This window comes from Bombus terrestris, chromosome 3 (genome assembly GCF_910591885.1).
Source record: "Bombus terrestris chromosome 3, iyBomTerr1.2, whole genome shotgun sequence".
Taxonomy (NCBI): Eukaryota; Metazoa; Arthropoda; class Insecta; order Hymenoptera; family Apidae; genus Bombus; species Bombus terrestris.
The window spans coordinates 9140059-9155457 of NC_063271.1; the positions used below are offsets into that span (position 1 = coordinate 9140059).

General features: G+C 30.4%; 5 protein-coding genes across 10 annotated transcripts; 3 read left to right on the top strand and 2 right to left on the bottom strand.

Moving 5' to 3' along the window:
* Positions 1-384: 384 nt before the first annotated feature.
* On the top strand, positions 385-5747 carry LOC110119184 (smoothelin-like protein 2). The gene is made up of 5 exons (XM_048404125.1): positions 385-481; positions 3614-3689; positions 4305-4428; positions 4581-4732; positions 5135-5747. The coding sequence occupies exons 1-5, from the start codon at positions 397-399 to the stop codon at positions 5256-5258; spliced, it is 561 nt and encodes a 186-aa protein (XP_048260082.1). The 5' UTR covers positions 385-396; the 3' UTR covers positions 5259-5747.
* Positions 5748-5838: 91 nt separating this feature from the next.
* On the bottom strand, positions 5839-7816 carry LOC100645624 (geminin). Of its 5 annotated transcripts, none has more exons than XM_012320961.3 (5): positions 7678-7816; positions 6787-6902; positions 6588-6715; positions 6315-6487; positions 5839-6246 (listed from the first exon to the last, which is right to left on the bottom strand). In XM_012320961.3, exons 1-5 carry the CDS (start codon positions 7681-7683, stop codon positions 6190-6192), a joined length of 480 nt encoding a protein of 159 aa, XP_012176351.1. In that variant the 5' UTR covers positions 7684-7816; the 3' UTR covers positions 5839-6189. The 5 variants fall into 5 exon arrangements, with proteins under 5 accessions (XP_012176351.1, XP_003394547.1, XP_012176350.1 ...); XM_003394499.4 differs by having other exon boundaries at positions 6787-6869; positions 7678-7789; XM_012320960.3 differs by having other exon boundaries at positions 6787-6869; positions 7464-7741.
* A 485-nt stretch (positions 7817-8301) lies between these two features.
* Positions 8302-10056, top strand: LOC100645824 (transcription elongation factor SPT4-A). Of its 2 annotated transcripts, none has more exons than XM_003394501.4 (5): positions 8302-8457; positions 8676-8794; positions 8873-8979; positions 9072-9127; positions 9821-10056. In XM_003394501.4, the coding sequence occupies exons 2-5, from the start codon at positions 8732-8734 to the stop codon at positions 9937-9939; spliced, it is 345 nt and encodes a 114-aa protein (XP_003394549.1). In that variant the 5' UTR covers positions 8302-8457; positions 8676-8731; the 3' UTR covers positions 9940-10056. The 2 variants fall into 2 exon arrangements, with proteins under 2 accessions (XP_003394549.1, XP_003394548.1); XM_003394500.4 differs by having other exon boundaries at positions 8366-8581.
* Positions 9161-13267, bottom strand: LOC100645160 (synergin gamma). Its single transcript, XM_003394494.4, has 6 exons — positions 12110-13267; positions 11611-11986; positions 11361-11524; positions 11113-11254; positions 10852-10994; positions 9161-10758 (listed from the first exon to the last, which is right to left on the bottom strand). The coding sequence occupies exons 1-6, from the start codon at positions 13253-13255 to the stop codon at positions 10537-10539; spliced, it is 2193 nt and encodes a 730-aa protein (XP_003394542.2). The 5' UTR covers positions 13256-13267; the 3' UTR covers positions 9161-10536.
* Positions 13268-14091: 824 nt separating this feature from the next.
* On the top strand, positions 14092-14871 carry LOC100645404 (protein mago nashi homolog). Its single transcript, XM_012320957.3, has 2 exons — positions 14092-14235; positions 14313-14871. The coding sequence occupies exon 2, from the start codon at positions 14342-14344 to the stop codon at positions 14780-14782; it is 441 nt and encodes a 146-aa protein (XP_012176347.1). The 5' UTR covers positions 14092-14235; positions 14313-14341; the 3' UTR covers positions 14783-14871.
* Positions 14872-15399: the final 528 nt, after the last annotated feature.

Consider the following 15399-nt stretch of genomic DNA (forward strand, 5'->3'; position numbering starts at 1 on the left):
GTTTAATCCATTGTTTTTGCAAAAAGAATAAATTGTTCCTAAATACGAAATATGTACTTCTTTCTTTATCACGTCAACGTATAAACGTATAAAACTTGAATGTTATTAAATGGTTTTATAATTACAAAATGCGCTATTTGAGAAGTAGAGTTTGGAAACGATTGATCAATTTAGAAGAAGTATCTTCATGACAGAAGCATTTCAATATAAAATAGCTGTAGAAATAAATAACTCGATAGATTCGAAGATATAAGATATTTGAAAAATATTTGATTGTTGTGTTTCTTTAACTTATTTGATAATATTAGTTTGCATAACTAATGTTATTGATATAATTTATACATTTTTTATTATTTTATTATTTCTTATTATTTATTTTTATAGCACAACTGCTTAATGAATTTTGACGATGTAACAAAGGAGAATCGAAAAAGGAACCGTGAATTTTATAAGTTTACACAGAATTTTACAAGAAAATCTGGTTTGTGCTGATACTTTTGTTCATTACTGTATATTAGTACATCTAGGTGCAGTAGAATGCAAGAGGGGGACCTTGTCTGACTATTCACGTCCAGTTTTACTTCCTTTGACAGATTTTTGTTTCTTATATGCCACTTACTTCTTCGTCGAGTATTAATAACTGCCAAGTATCACCGTGTTACTATTTCAGTTGAGATAATTGATAGACAGTGGATCTTTATGCATACTTTTACGAACTAAATTGAACTAAAGAAGTAAAACCTAAATAGAAATCTGTCTTAAGTACTATAATATAAATATTACAATGAAATATTCGAATGTTTCGTATATTTTTAAGCATTATACGCACTTTTTTTATAAAGTTTCCATAAATGGATAAACATCCATAGTCTAATAATTAAATTCCTAAAAAATTTATAGAGTAATTATGTACAGAAGAATACGTTTATTTGGCTAAAGAATTATTATTTATTGAGTCAATGCTTCCATACAATTTATTATTAGATTTTGTACCAGTTTTCTTTTATTTAATTTTACACAATATTTTGCGTCCTATTTCTTTAGTATATATCTTTATATAGTAGCTAAAGAATTTAATTAGGTGAAAATTCAATTTTAAATACTTGGACAATGTCCCCCCATAAAACAAGCGACAACACACACAATCCTGAAGCTGTTTGAAACTAACGAATCTAATTGCAATACAGTCAGAGAAAATGTAAAAGGATCAAATATGCACTTAGAAGCCTTAAAACAGTTTAATCTTAAAAATTAAACGATGATGGAAAAAAATACCGGAAGCTTGATGATCTTTAATTTACGCACGATTTATATCCTACACTCGACGCTTGGATTCTTGGCGGAAATGGAGAATGATGTCACATTAATTGCTGCATTAGCAGATCACAGAATCACGAGGAATATTACTAAATAGATAAATTGACATTCACTCTATTAACACTCGTGACTCGACATGCTTTCCTTTCTCACTTACTAATATAATTTACATGAATTAATTTAAACAAGAAATGATATTACTAATTATAAATTCGTTAAATCCGGGATAAACTAAGATTTTACGCCGTGTGTCTACCGACAATAATCACGACAAAGTAAAACATGGTAAAGCTTAGAGTAAAGTGAAAGGACTGAGAAAATATTTAAAGCTAATGTAGAATAGGTCAAGAAAAATGTAGAGTACTTTAAGAAAGATTCTTAGAAAAAATACTTCTGCTAAGAGGACGTTACAAAAAGGACTGTCTGAAAATTAGAAAATTAATAAAAAATAATAAGCAATTAAGTGAACATTGACAGATTAAGAAACGCAATATCGAGTTCTCGTTTTACTTGTAAAATATCTTAAATAATGAAGAGAAAAATGACTATTTAACAATTACCAAATACGAACATTTAAAATAAGATTCAGAGTAAAATTTTAAAGTAAGATATCAAGTTTTTAAAATAGAATTTAAAATAGAATCGAAAAGTGCTCTCCCGATGGATCTTCGATCAGAAAATTCCAATAAATAACGAATGGCTCTTCGATTAACGGAGGAGCAAATCGTCCTCTATCGACACAAAAATAGCGCGCCCCGTACACGTGCATTTATTTGGAGATTGTAAATACAGAGAGAGAAAGAGAATCGGGAGACGCGCCAGCCAAGTTTCCAAGTCTTCGTTCGCGGAATCAATGAGGAATTGCTTCTGGCGACTTCAATCTTTGCAGTTTCGCGCCGAAAAAATATATACTATTACATATATTCGTATATATAAATCGCCACATGTTTCCCGTGTGTTCAAAACACACGCGTACACCTACTCAAAAAGGTACGAGTGCGTTTGTGTGATCGTGTGTAAAATTTACGCACGAATACCCATTTGGGTTGAACTTTGTTTTGAGCTACCTATATCGAATTTGTGACCTATTCCGGTTGTTATATAATAGTTTTTGGCAAATAGAATTAAAATTTTCAATTCTATGGCGCGGAGATCGTTATTTAAAAAATTATGCGCGTACATAAAACGTATGCATACTGTACATTTTATTTGAACATATATGTATGTTTTATTCTACTCGTTAAAAATTATACATTCATATGAAGATCACAGGAGGATAACGTGAAAATTATATTATTGTAGATCTTTTTATTTTAATTTCACCTTACGATTAAACATAATTGACAATGCAAAAAATCTACTAGGCTCAAAAATGTAAACATTCTAATAATAGCGATGAGTTGAGAAAGTTCGGTACACGTCAACGATACGATTAAGACAAGCAATAGTTTGATATCTTCGATATTCTAATATTATGACAGGCAATATTTTGAACATATGGTTTAACTCCAAGGCCAATAAAAAGACAATTTTATAATAATAGTGTTATAATATTTCTCTAAATAATTGTTAAAATAAAATGTAAAAAATGAGTTAGCTAAAAAAAAAAAAACTGAAATTTCCCTTTAAAAGAGTAGCAAATGTGGCTTGTCAAGTGCTTCCTCTGTAATTTTCATCTATTATAAAAGAAAGCGAGAAATTTGGTGTGCCCCAGAATGAACCTCGGCTCCTATTTGCATTTTATTTAAGAGTTTCGCTGCTAACTATCCTCACACGAACACAGAGAGTACACAATTTAGATTAGAAGTCTTTTAGTTTTACATTCAGCTCCACGTGTTTCTTGTTATTGGAGCGATTTCGTCATCGCCTCGTTGCGGCTCGAATCACGAAATCGGGAACGAAAGATGATTTTGTAACGACCGTGTGTTATAACAAAATGTTGTAATCTATCGTTCAAATCGTTAAACAGATTGGAAAAAGGAAAACAGCAAACCTCGAATCGAGGAACAGCGACGAGGTTGAGAAACGAAAGTTTTAGTTGTTTTATTTTTTTAATTTGATTTTGAAATTATTTTTTTACTTTTGAATTTTGCCAAGTCCTAATAATAATTCTCACATATGTAGCGATTTTCATTGACAAACTTTTTTAATTAGATAATAGAGAAATTAACATAAGATGGGATGACAGAATGCATTTCAATGAACCCTAACGTTTTATGATTCATTCTTTTTCTTTTTTTTTTCTTTTTTTTTTGATAATACGTCTTTAATTCAAATCGTTTTATTCGTTTTCCAGCTCGTAAGAAGCCGCTATCACCGTTTGCCAAGTTTCGTGAACTCGACAGACAAAATAGCGCCGCCTCGTCACCCAGGTAATCGTTTACGAGAGTTCTTTATTTATATAACAGGTATTTTCGTTTTTACTATCAGTGAAAGAATGGATATTATTAGACAACTGGTTTCTCTATTTCAGTTGTACCACAAAAATATTAGAAACCTATATTCCTTAGAATAATTATTGTTACTTAACTATAATGACAACCATACATGTATTAGATATAACTTAAGATAGTAGGTTCATTTAAATTATAAAATTAATAAATGAAAAAGCTGATAAAAATTAGAAAACAAATATTCGACAAATTTTAGATTAGAATTTAAATATGGACTTAACAATTTCTAACTATAATCTGGAATTTTTAGATCGATATTCTAAAATCTTTATAAAATATATCTTTATAGACATAATTTTCCATAGTTGATATTAAACTCGATTTAAATTCTATTTCTCTAGTTGTGGTCATTAAAATATATTTTTACATAAAACATTGCACTCTACTATTGTTAAATAAAGTTGAAAATTAAGTCATAAGCAATCGTTCAAGCGCAATCTTCGCTAATTGACTTAATCCGCCATACATTTTATATTTATATGCACCTTCCATTTCTTCGAAAGCTTAACTGAAGGCTTTTCCTTCTATATTTAGTCCCGTAAAGTCACCGGCAACAGAGTTTCGATTCAAGTTTACCGAGCCAGCGGTGCGGGACAACGCGGTGCAAATAAAAGAGCGGCTACTGGCGTGGTGCCGTTCCAAAACCAAAGAGTACGAGGTAAATCCGCCTTGTAAATGGAGCTTCACACGCGAGAGCGTCTATGTTATTTACAGAAAACACGCGAATAATCAGGCATCAATAGCCGAGAGAAAATTACGATGTTCGCAGAATTAGTCAATCGTGTTGCATAGCTGCGTTTTCTATTGCAGAACGTGCAACTGGATAATTTCTCGACGAGCTGGAACAATGGATTGGCGTTTTGCGCTTTGCTTCATCACTTTAGACCAGACGCTTTCGACTATCACTCGCTACGGCCGGAGAACCGCAAAATGAACTTCGAGTTGGCGTTTACGAAAGCCGAGTAAACTTAAATTATTATCTTCTTGCGGCTCTTACTCTTCTCTTCGTGTCTTTCTTCAGACTTTCTTTTTTTATATCATCTGAAAGCTACTTTCCTGATTTTGTATAGTTTTTATATAAATTATTTATTGTTCCATAGTTTGGACGCGTCCCTCCAAGAAATATTTGTTCAATTTGAAATAAAATAGGCATTTATATCTATGAAATAAATCAAAATATAGTGGAGGAAATTTAGTATACATGTTATACGACTTTGAGTAGACAATTGATTTTACTCAAACTTATAAATACCTTTAACGTATTAAATTGTATCTTAGATCTTTGAAATGTAACTTAGATGTTTATACTTTCTGAAAAATTCTTTAAATACCACCAATGTTAAAGAGTGATTAAATGTTTGTAGTGAACTCGCCGGGATCGCACCGTTACTTGATGTCGAGGACATGGTGATGATGCGCCGACCAGACTGGAAGTGCGTCTTCACCTACGTACAGTCCATCTATCGCCGCTTCAAAGACGAGGATTAAGGACTTACTTTGACGCTTCTTAATGGCGTTCCGCAGTGCAAACCCGACATTCAACCGCCTAATACGATTCGCGGATCGCGAGTCCGTCTGCTGTTCATTTGAATAGATCATCAAGGAAACGGCGCATTCTCCAAATATGAGATGAGAAAAACGAAACAAGCTCAGGCGAAATCCTCGGGCGGAGAACAGTGAAGAAATAGAAAAAGTTCGCTTTTGCGCATCTGGCATTCAGCAACGCGTTCAGCAACATTTTTTTACGCACGACTTTCCTGGCAGCCTTCCAATGAATGTATAATTATTTTTACCGAAAAACGATGCAATAAATAAAACGGCTTCCTCGAACATGTAGTGCCGTGACTGATACGTGAACAAAACACCACCAGTCATAACAAAAAAAGGGACTGATGTTATAGCATTGATGTTATCGATGGAATTCAAGGTCTTCTACGCCAAAGATTTATGAAATAAACATGTGATGCTAGCAATCTGCTCGATTAGTATCGTTATTTTTTGTTAGCGACGATGTAACACGAACCACGAATTTTTCAGATAGAAGATAATGAAAGAAAATTTCAACTCATATTAGAAAATCAATTTATTCGTTATAATCAAAAATATCTAATATTTATACTATATTAAGTGATAGTCTATGAGATAAATACATCTGTAGTTGCAGTTATAGTCTTAGTTGATTCATTAAATGACAAATTAATATAAATACGAGTAACTAAAGCCAATTAAAATGAATTTAGAAACACCAAGAAATGTTTCCATTTATAGTTTATCGGATCTTTACTCAGTCAGACTTTCTTGTTACTCACACAACCCGTCAATATTTATTATTGACGAGTAGATTACACATTGTGCCTAATTTAAAGCACTGTATTTTAATCATAAGGCACCAATTAGTACATGAATGCAAAACGTTAAATTAAATGGTATCTTCTAAAGAATTATTTATATCATTCCTATCTTCTCCAAGCATTTCCTGCAAAACAATGTTAGATTTAATTAAAGGGAATTTGAACATTACAGGAGAAGGATTGGTTACAATACCTGTAAAACTTCCACTAATGATCTTGATTCTTCTAACATTTCTTTATATATACGATTTTCTTCTTCTAATTTCTCAACACGCCCAATCAATTCTCTGTTATCTTCTAATGCATCCTCAAGCGCTATCCGCCGCCTTTCAGCCAAGACTTCCCAGTAGTTTTCACTAGGTCCAGCTATTGTAAGCATAAAACAAATATTTCCAAAATCAATAATTCAATAATTACATGAAGGATCATAGTTTCCCCTAATTTTTTCTTTTTAATAGAAGCATACCTTCAGATGTTAAGTCTTCAACTTCAATTTTTATTTTTCCTCCTCTTGCAGTTTGAACTGCTTTATCTTTTAAAGTTATTTTCTTACGTTTTGGTTTCTCATCATTTTTAGATTTTTCAGTTACTTCGCTAAAAAGTAAAATTAATTTAGATATGACATTTAAAACATATAAAACAAGTAAATTGTAAAACTTATTTACCCTTTATGTGTTTCTTTTCCTGTTAGGGCAGATCTCAGCATCCTCCTACCACCAACTAGATTTTCTTTGTTAGTGGCTGTTGGCTGCAAAACGTGCAAAGACTTTCTGACCTTATCCTGTTTCAATAAAAGACAAAAAATATGACATATGATAGAGCCTCTACATGCAATTATGTTACCAGGATCATGTGCCATACTAAAGATATAAAAGAAATTAAAAAGTACAAAATAAGGATAGTAAGAGAAGGTATTCTAAATATAACATGCAAAATGAACTTGTAATACAATAGAACTCCATCTATGGAAACAAAATTATGGTTAATGCTCTATTAAATAGATTCCTATAAAAATTGTATAAATTCACTTATTTTCAATTACATTGATGTGTTTGTTCCCTGATAAATTTCCAAAACAAATAGTCCCACAGTGATGATTCACATGCAACTTAAGACCGTTACTCAACATTTAAAACGGCGGTTAATTAATAATCAAAGTTTGTAAATAAAAGGAGATGAGTAAGATAATAGTTTCATAAATTAAGATGTTTATAATTTCTAATATATAAAATTCCACGAAATGATGGAATTTTTGCGAAATTGTAATGTAAGCGATAGTTTACTTTGCAATGATTATCATAAATGAAAAGTGACGAAAAACATCGTTACATGTATCACTAACCTTAGAAGCAACTGTTTTGGCGGTAGTAACCTTTGTGCCACCTCCAGGTTTCATGATAGTAGCCGTTAGAAATGCGAGTCAATTAAATAATTTAGAACAAATACAAACTATATACGTGCATAGACTGAGAATGGTAGAAGTTAATAATATATCCGAATTACAATATTTCCAAAACAAATATTTCTTATGTATAAATTCGGAAGAACTAACCCACCTTCATCCTATGTGTACGATAAACGACAAATGCTTGACGTAGAATGTAAGATTTTCCCGCATTTAGTACGTTACTTATTGGTTCTTAAATTGCTGCTTTTGTAACGCAATGATAGCGCTGTTAAGGATAAAGGATAGTTTCTATGACAATTAACGTGAATATATAAATGAAAAATTATTTTATACCACTTAATAATTTCCTAAAAAAGCAGAACTATTTTATTTTTATCAAAATAAAAATGTTTGGCGTGAAAGAAAGTATCAGATATTTATTGGTACAAAAAGTTTAAATAAGTTTATAAACATGAAGTATTTTAAACTAAATTAATTAACGAATTAATTTATAAACAGAGAAATTAAACAAAAGGAATTACTACAGCAGTTTATTTCGGACGATGAAATTATAAATGTTCCTAAATTAATCCTCATAACTAGCTATTTTCACTAATATACATTTTTTCAAATCATCCACACTATCACCACGTAGCGGCGAAAAAGTAACACTAATCGCTATTGCTGTCCTTGCCGCATACTATCTCTCTCCTTGTCTAAAAACTGGTCGCGTGCTGCCATCTATTCGATATAGAAGGAACAGCAACTTGGAGCGCATCAGGATAGATGGCAACACACTACTTGTCCGTAGTCAAAGAGAAGATGGTGTGCGACAGATCTATGTACTTGTTTCAGACAAAGAAGTGTTTCGCATCCATTTTATTCAGTCTTAAGCAGACGTTCGTGCGTACACAGTTATTAAGAAGCGTTATACGAACTTGTTAAACATGTTGGTTCCTCTAGATTTTGATTTTATTTTGATACTGTAAATAATAGATATTACAAAGTAGCTGTAAATTGCCCTTTGTTATGTTATACTGTGTATACTATACTATAAACTACAGACTATAGAAGTAATAATTAAACTGTCTTGTATTGAAGAAATTACTTGTAGAAAATCATATATTTATTTACATTACATTAATATTATCATTATTTATATTGCAGAAAATATATATTGTTAAAAGATTAAACTAAAATTACAAGTGGAAAAATACACAATAATGGAAACCGTTGCTAAGGATTTACGTAACCTAAGAGCTTGTTTAGTATGTTCCTTGATCAAGGTATGCTTTTTTCTATTTTGATATTTCTGATTATAATTATCATGCACAATTATATGACTAAAAATTTTAATCTTACAGACATTTGATCAATTCGAATTTGATGGATGCGACAATTGTGATGAATTTTTGCGTATGAAGAATAATAAGGATAATGTTTTTGATTGTACAAGCTCCAATTTCGATGGGTAAGTCATATAAATCATAAACAGTTTTCTGGTACAATATTTGATTTTCCTGTTGTGAAATCAAATTATTAAGATTGATATTATATTTTTAGTATGATTGCTGCAATGAGTCCTGAGGATAGCTGGGTTTGCAAATGGCAAAGAATAAGTAAGTAAGAAATTTGTACCTAGACACAATAAGTTAAGATTAAGCAAGAGAAATATCGTTATTTTATTCTTGTACACTTTTACAAAATTATAACTGTTACATTATCTCATAGTAAATCATACTATAAACTGTTATCCTTTATTCTACATTATTTTGACATCTTACATTTTATTAATGCTGCTTCAAATTTCTAATGTATTAACCTTTCCTTTTTTTTTTTTCTCTTTAATAATTATTTTTGGCAGTGCAAATAACAATAATCTATATCATGTTTTATATCATATTGTAAATGTATTGAAAGGCAGGACTTTGTACAAGTTTTTTAAGCCAATATTTCAATACAAAAAATGCAACTAATATAAAACAATGCAATATATATATACGTATGTATATATATATTGCAATTTAATAAGTTTGTGTATCTGAGATTCTTAATATTATATATTATTATACATTTATACAGAATTTTCATTAATATGTATGACAGTATGTATAATTATTAAGGAACATGCTTATGTGCGTACACAAGATTCTATTTTAACATATTTTAATTTCATGTATATTTTGCATTAATTTTTTACATGCTGTCTTTTTCATTTAACTTAAAGCAAAATAAGTGGACAAAATCTCTTGCTAATAATTATAAATATTTGCTGTAAAATAAGTGAGATTCAATCTTTGTTCTCCTTTCAGATCGGTTTTGCAAAGGTGTATATGCAATATCAGTATCGGGACGATTGCCAGCAGGTGTTATAAGAGAGATGAAAAGCAGAGGAATAGCATACAGACCACGTGATACAAGCCAAAGATAATTTCAAAATTTGTATTATTACTAGCATATTTTCTTCTAATGTTATTTATTAGAATATTCTAATTATTTATCTTGTATTTGCACTAAGAATTTTAATAAGATTTTCACGAAAATATTATATCGATTTGATTGATATGAACATTTGTTCAGGTTCCAAGAATTCTCTCCTAATTCCTTCAACCTTTTTGACTATAATTAAGATTTTTGTAAGATTTGCTCGCGACTCTTTACATTTTCTCTAATTCCAAAAGATTACAATATATTAATATTTCCTCTAAATCTCTCAATATCTGTACAGATTTTTAAACAGACTAGTTAGTAATATCTTGAAAACATTTGAATTTAAAGAATATGTACAACTTGTGTGGAATCCATTTTCTCTTATCATAAACACGTTCCACATCACTTTTTCAAATTATGTTCGTGTTATTCGATAAATTTTAAAAAATGGTAATGTTTGATTTTCTAATTATTATAGCTAAATACAAAGTTAGTTTGCTCTGATTTTCTACAAATTCTCATATAATAAGTTAATGTGTGTACATTAGAAATTTACGAATGCAAGTTTCTGCTTTTTTCTTTCTAATGCAGATCAATATCAAATATGATTGTTACCTGGACACATATTCGAATGAGAACAGACTGGATGCCGCATCGCGGGCAAATTATTGTTTACACAATTAAGCCATAGATTAGCACAAGTAACGTGATAATTATTTTCATTATAAACTACCCTACCACTAGTAATAACTGTTAAACAAAGTGAACAACAAATAGCTTCACCTTGATGTAAAGGCCAAGCTGGTAATTCCGTAACAATCTGAAATGTTTTATACGAAGATATAGAGACATGTATTTATAAACTTAAGACTCTAAATTAATAAAGATTATATGAGATAGTAATATATCTTACTGGTATGTTTGCATAAAATGGTTCCATTTCTGCCCAAATTCGATCAATATCCATTAATAGCTCATCAAAACCTATTATATTGATATCCATTTCCTTATATGAAAAATTAACCCGTCTACAAACAGCTGCGACTTCGGCTAAATCTGATTTAAAAAAGAAACACACGATAATAGCGGTATATATTTTAGACCACTACAAGAAAGTAATTCGAAAATTTTCCGAAACTAACTGATTCGCATAAATTCTTGAAGTATTACTTACTGCATAGAAAGTTGTATCCTTGTACTGAATTTAAAACTTCGTGTAATACAAGTTCTGAACTAATGTTTGTAAATATATTTGCAGCTACTTGTAATAATAATACACAGCTCTCCATGTATTGCTTCCATTCCCAATATTCTGACTGTAAAACCAAATAGATTATAAATCCTCTTTTATATTCTTTGTATATATGCTGAATATATAAAAAATATTTGCAATACATATATAATGTATAATATGGCAATAACCTGATGTGTAGTATCTACTATTTGCTCATCTTCAGTATTTGACGGTAAGAAAGACTTAAGATCTAAACTAGGCACAGATCCTGATCGAGTTAATGCATTTGATGCACCATTCATGAATTCTATACTATTAATTGATATGGCATCTTCCTTCTGAAGAGCTTTCCCTTAAGGTAAAATGTAATTATAATGATATTGTCTATGATAAAAAAAAAAAAATTAAATATCAGAGATAATATACAACATCAATTACCTATCTCTAAGGAGCGTTCTTCTACATTATCCTCAAGCTTAAGATTGTCAAATGATTCAGAAATATCTGGCATAAGATTAAAATCTGCTGCGTTTGCATTATTATTGTTAGTAGATTTAAACTCAAAATCTGTAAAAATATCGGCAAAACTGTCAGTATCTAAAGCATTTGTGGCAGGAGTATTATTAGCAGGTTGTTCTGCAGACACAAATTCTCCAAATTCATCAGTTGATTGATTGCTGTAACTTGCGTTTGCCTCTGGTTCAGTTGACACAGTTGTTTCTTGAACCAATGCACGCAAGGCACTATATTTATCTTCAACAAGTTGTAGATTCATAAGATCCTGTTGAGTAGATTCCATTGTTGTTGATGAAACCTAATTATGAATTTTTAATTATTAATAAATACTATTGAAAAATAATAAAGTATTTTTAGATATTTTTCTAGCTATAACTAATTTTTTACTATTTTTTAATATAATTTATGAAGATTAAATTACCTTATCCATCCATTCTAATTTATTCAACACATCTTTGTCATTAGGTAAATTTATAATTTCTGTACTTGTACAATCTTTTACATTCTCACTATGGTCCTTGGGCAGATCATTATTTCTTATCACTGTATCCTTAAGAATTACTGTTTTAGATTGATTTTTTATTGCACACTTAGGAAATAATTCTGATAAACAATTCAATGTTGATTGATCTTTACTCTGAGACATTGTAGTTAATGGTAAAGATGTAATACGCGTTTGAGTAGTGCCATGAGCAGATTTAGCATTTATATTATTCTTCTTTGACTTTTCCATTGGTTTTTTAATACCTAAATTATGATTTGCAAGTCTACTTCCAATGGCTGAGCCCTGTTTTGTATCCCAAATTGGAATATTAGGAATGTTAGGAATTGGAGCACTTTGAAATTCAGAAAAATCATCACACAGATCTGCTGTTGGTTGATGTTTAGAATCTAATTGAGGGCGAGAAGTTTGCTTCATATCCTTTGATATATTAGTTGAATCCCATATGGTAGTAGAAGAGACATAAGACTTATTATCAAAACATGAAATTTTTCCAGGTACATTATTTGTCATTTGCACATTTAAGTCTGAAGATATGACTCCTTGTTGATGCAATTTCATTTTTCCCTTAACTTCCAAGGAATATCTTTCATCAGAGCTAATAAACCCGATTTCAGAACTTTCATGAAGGTTTTGAAACTTAGCTGCAGAATTTAACTGAGTTACAGGCTGTAGATTCATTAAACATTCGATATTTAAATAAGGAGTAGGTGGAAATGGAAGTAGATGTAATATATCTAGGCTATTGAACGTGTAAGAAGCCTGTGCTGCAGCAACAAGAGCAAGAACAATATATAGTTCTTGCTCTGTGAGTTGTCCAGCATACTTTTGATTTGCCAAATTCCATATGTGTCCAAGGACTTCCGTAGGAAGCTGACTAGTGAGCAATAAAGGAAAGACTTTGTTTGTATCGACCAATAGCTCGGTTTGCATTCCATTGGTTCTGAGTTTGTCCTCTCTCACCGCTTCCCATACCATCTTATAGATTGGTGGTAAAGTAGTGGAATTAGTCCACAGCCAAGTTGGCAATTGATTCAGTCTTTTATCCATGTGAGTCTTGTTCATTATTAATAAAGTGATGTTCGACCGAGCTTTCGCTATGACGAGCTTAAATTACGTGAACTCGTCGAGTAGTATAATTTCATCCTTCAGCTTACTACCCTGGTACATACATCAAAGTTAACACTATAAACATCTCACTTGATTCACGCGATCTATTTGAAATTATATTTCCACATGTCACTTGTGTTACATTTTTCGTAAATCGTTTCCATTGTAAAGGATGTACGAAGAGTAACGTCGTTTCTTGATTAGATCAGAATTATGAATTCGAGATAATAATAATATATAAATAGAGACAACTGCGTGGCAAACAAGAATTAACAATTCAGATGTCACCGGATGATCACTGGACGACGTTCTGTTACGAAGGTAGATCCGCGACAAGCGACAAGTGCGATTCTGTGTGATGGAGTTTATTCAAATTTCGAGTTTAAGATGATTCACACTACAAATAACGATGTACAATGATCTTCATTTTTAGTATGATATTTGTTGAATGTAAGATAAAACAAAACACATTTTGGAATATTCTTTATGTAAAAATATGATTTATTAATACTCTGCTGATTTAGTCAATATTTTTTCTAGGCCATAAGTGCCTCCTAAGTCTCCTTTTAACAAATTTATTACTGTCAAAGAATATAAATCTAAAAAATAACAAATGAAATATGCCAATTAATTATCGATAAAGTAATAATTAAATTATTAAATTTATAAATATGAGGTATAATGGATGAGAAAAGAGAATCATCTTATTTTATGTGAACGTCGCAATTACATATGAATCGCCTTAATGTGTCTCTCGCTTAAGGGAATGTTTGTGGTATTGCCGCGTATGACAACATTGTCTAAGTAATTCCTTTAATGTTTAATATATTCAGTAATAATAGCTTTTATTGCTGAAATCGTTACAGAACTGTGCATATATTTTCACGATAAAAATAAGTAATATCAATTAACTATAAAAAGAAAAAGATCTTAAGGTACGTGAAATAACCTCTCTAATTTATGCAGCTTTAGTATTTTGAAACGCAAGTCTAGTATGAATTCATCATTTTAGGTTACATTTCAACAAATCATCATAATAGGATGTCGACGGATTTTTATATACGATATTATGTAGGTCATAAAGGAAAATTCGGTCATGAATTTCTCGAGTTTGAATTTAGACCTGATGGTAAACTACGATATGCGAATAATTCAAATTACAAGAATGATACAATGATTCGAAAAGAAGCGTATGTACATCAGTGCGTGATGGAAGAACTAAAGAGGATTATTCAAGACTCTGAAATTATGCAGGAAGACGATTCTTTGTGGCCACAACCAGATCGCGTTGGACGGCAAGAATTAGAGATTGTAATTGGCGATGAACATATTTCGTTTACGACTTCAAAAACTGGTTCTTTATTAGACGTAAATCAATCACGGGATCCAGAAGGACTAAGATGCTTCTATTATCTTGTACAAGATTTGAAATGCTTAGTGTTTTCTCTCATTGGACTACATTTTAAAATAAAACCTATATAAATATATATAATTATTATACGATGTATTACAAGTTTAAGGAACTTTAATAACTTCATTGTGTAAAGAAATATATGATAATTTTTAATTAATTTTATGTATTTTATTTAATTGATTGTGATATTAACTCTTATCAGATAAAAGTCGCAGATATTTATATATTAAGATACATTAAATAATTTGAGTCATAACTTAGCTGATTATTCATGTTTCTAAATCATTAATCATACTCATTATTTGTACTTGAATGCCTGGATGAAAAACTAGTATATAATGTACATTGTATTATAGTAAAAAAAAGTATTAATAAAGGATAAGAAGTGATTATAAATAATGCAGACATCTTGTTATATGTGATAGTAGAAAGTAAGCACTTTGATCAATGGTGGTCGACTATTATAATTAATCAAAAGAAATCTCATGTAAGTATGTGACTTTTAGGTTATAATTTCCTAACCTAAATATTAAGAATTTGAAGAAATTTTAAAATACATATATTTTTTAATTAATACAATATTTATCTAAATTGTATTCCGAACAGTAGTTTGTTTTTATTACTCCTATTTTTAAAAACTTTTTTTTGTTACAAGATGCGTATTTTTTAACGTAAAGCATTAATA

Bases quoted from the DNA above. Each gene is read 5' to 3' on its own strand.
- LOC100645404 (XM_012320957.3), top strand. From the start codon at position 14,342: ATGTCGACGGATTTTTATATACGATATTATGTAGGTCATAAAGGAAAA.
- LOC110119184 (XM_048404125.1), top strand. From the start codon at position 397: ATGAATTTTGACGATGTAACAAAGGAGAATCGAAAAAGGAACCGTGAA. The intron at 482-3,613 runs GTTTGTGCTGAT...TTCGTTTTCCAG, and splicing joins GAATTTTACAAGAAAATCTG to CTCGTAAGAAGCCGCTATCA. The intron at 3,690-4,304 runs GTAATCGTTTAC...TTCTATATTTAG, and splicing joins AGCGCCGCCTCGTCACCCAG to TCCCGTAAAGTCACCGGCAA.
- LOC100645160 (XM_003394494.4), bottom strand. From the start codon at position 13,255: ATGAACAAGACTCACATGGATAAAAGACTGAATCAATTGCCAACTTGG. The intron at 11,525-11,610 runs GTAATTGATGTT...TTTTACCTTAAG, and splicing joins AGAACGCTCCTTAGAGATAG to GGAAAGCTCTTCAGAAGGAA. The intron at 11,255-11,360 runs GTTATTGCCATA...TTGGTTTTACAG, and splicing joins TAGTAGATACTACACATCAG to TCAGAATATTGGGAATGGAA.
- LOC100645824 (XM_003394501.4), top strand. From the start codon at position 8,732: ATGGAAACCGTTGCTAAGGATTTACGTAACCTAAGAGCTTGTTTAGTA. The intron at 8,795-8,872 runs GTATGCTTTTTT...TTAATCTTACAG, and splicing joins TAGTATGTTCCTTGATCAAG to ACATTTGATCAATTCGAATT. The intron at 9,128-9,820 runs GTAAGTAAGAAA...TTCTCCTTTCAG, and splicing joins TTGCAAATGGCAAAGAATAA to ATCGGTTTTGCAAAGGTGTA.
- LOC100645624 (XM_012320958.2), bottom strand. From the start codon at position 7,250: ATGTTGAGTAACGGTCTTAAGTTGCATGTGAATCATCACTGTGGGACT. The intron at 6,903-7,163 runs GTAATTGAAAAT...TTATTGAAACAG, and splicing joins CAGGGAACAAACACATCAAT to GATAAGGTCAGAAAGTCTTT. The intron at 6,488-6,587 runs GTATGCTTCTAT...TGCTTACAATAG, and splicing joins TGAAGACTTAACATCTGAAG to CTGGACCTAGTGAAAACTAC.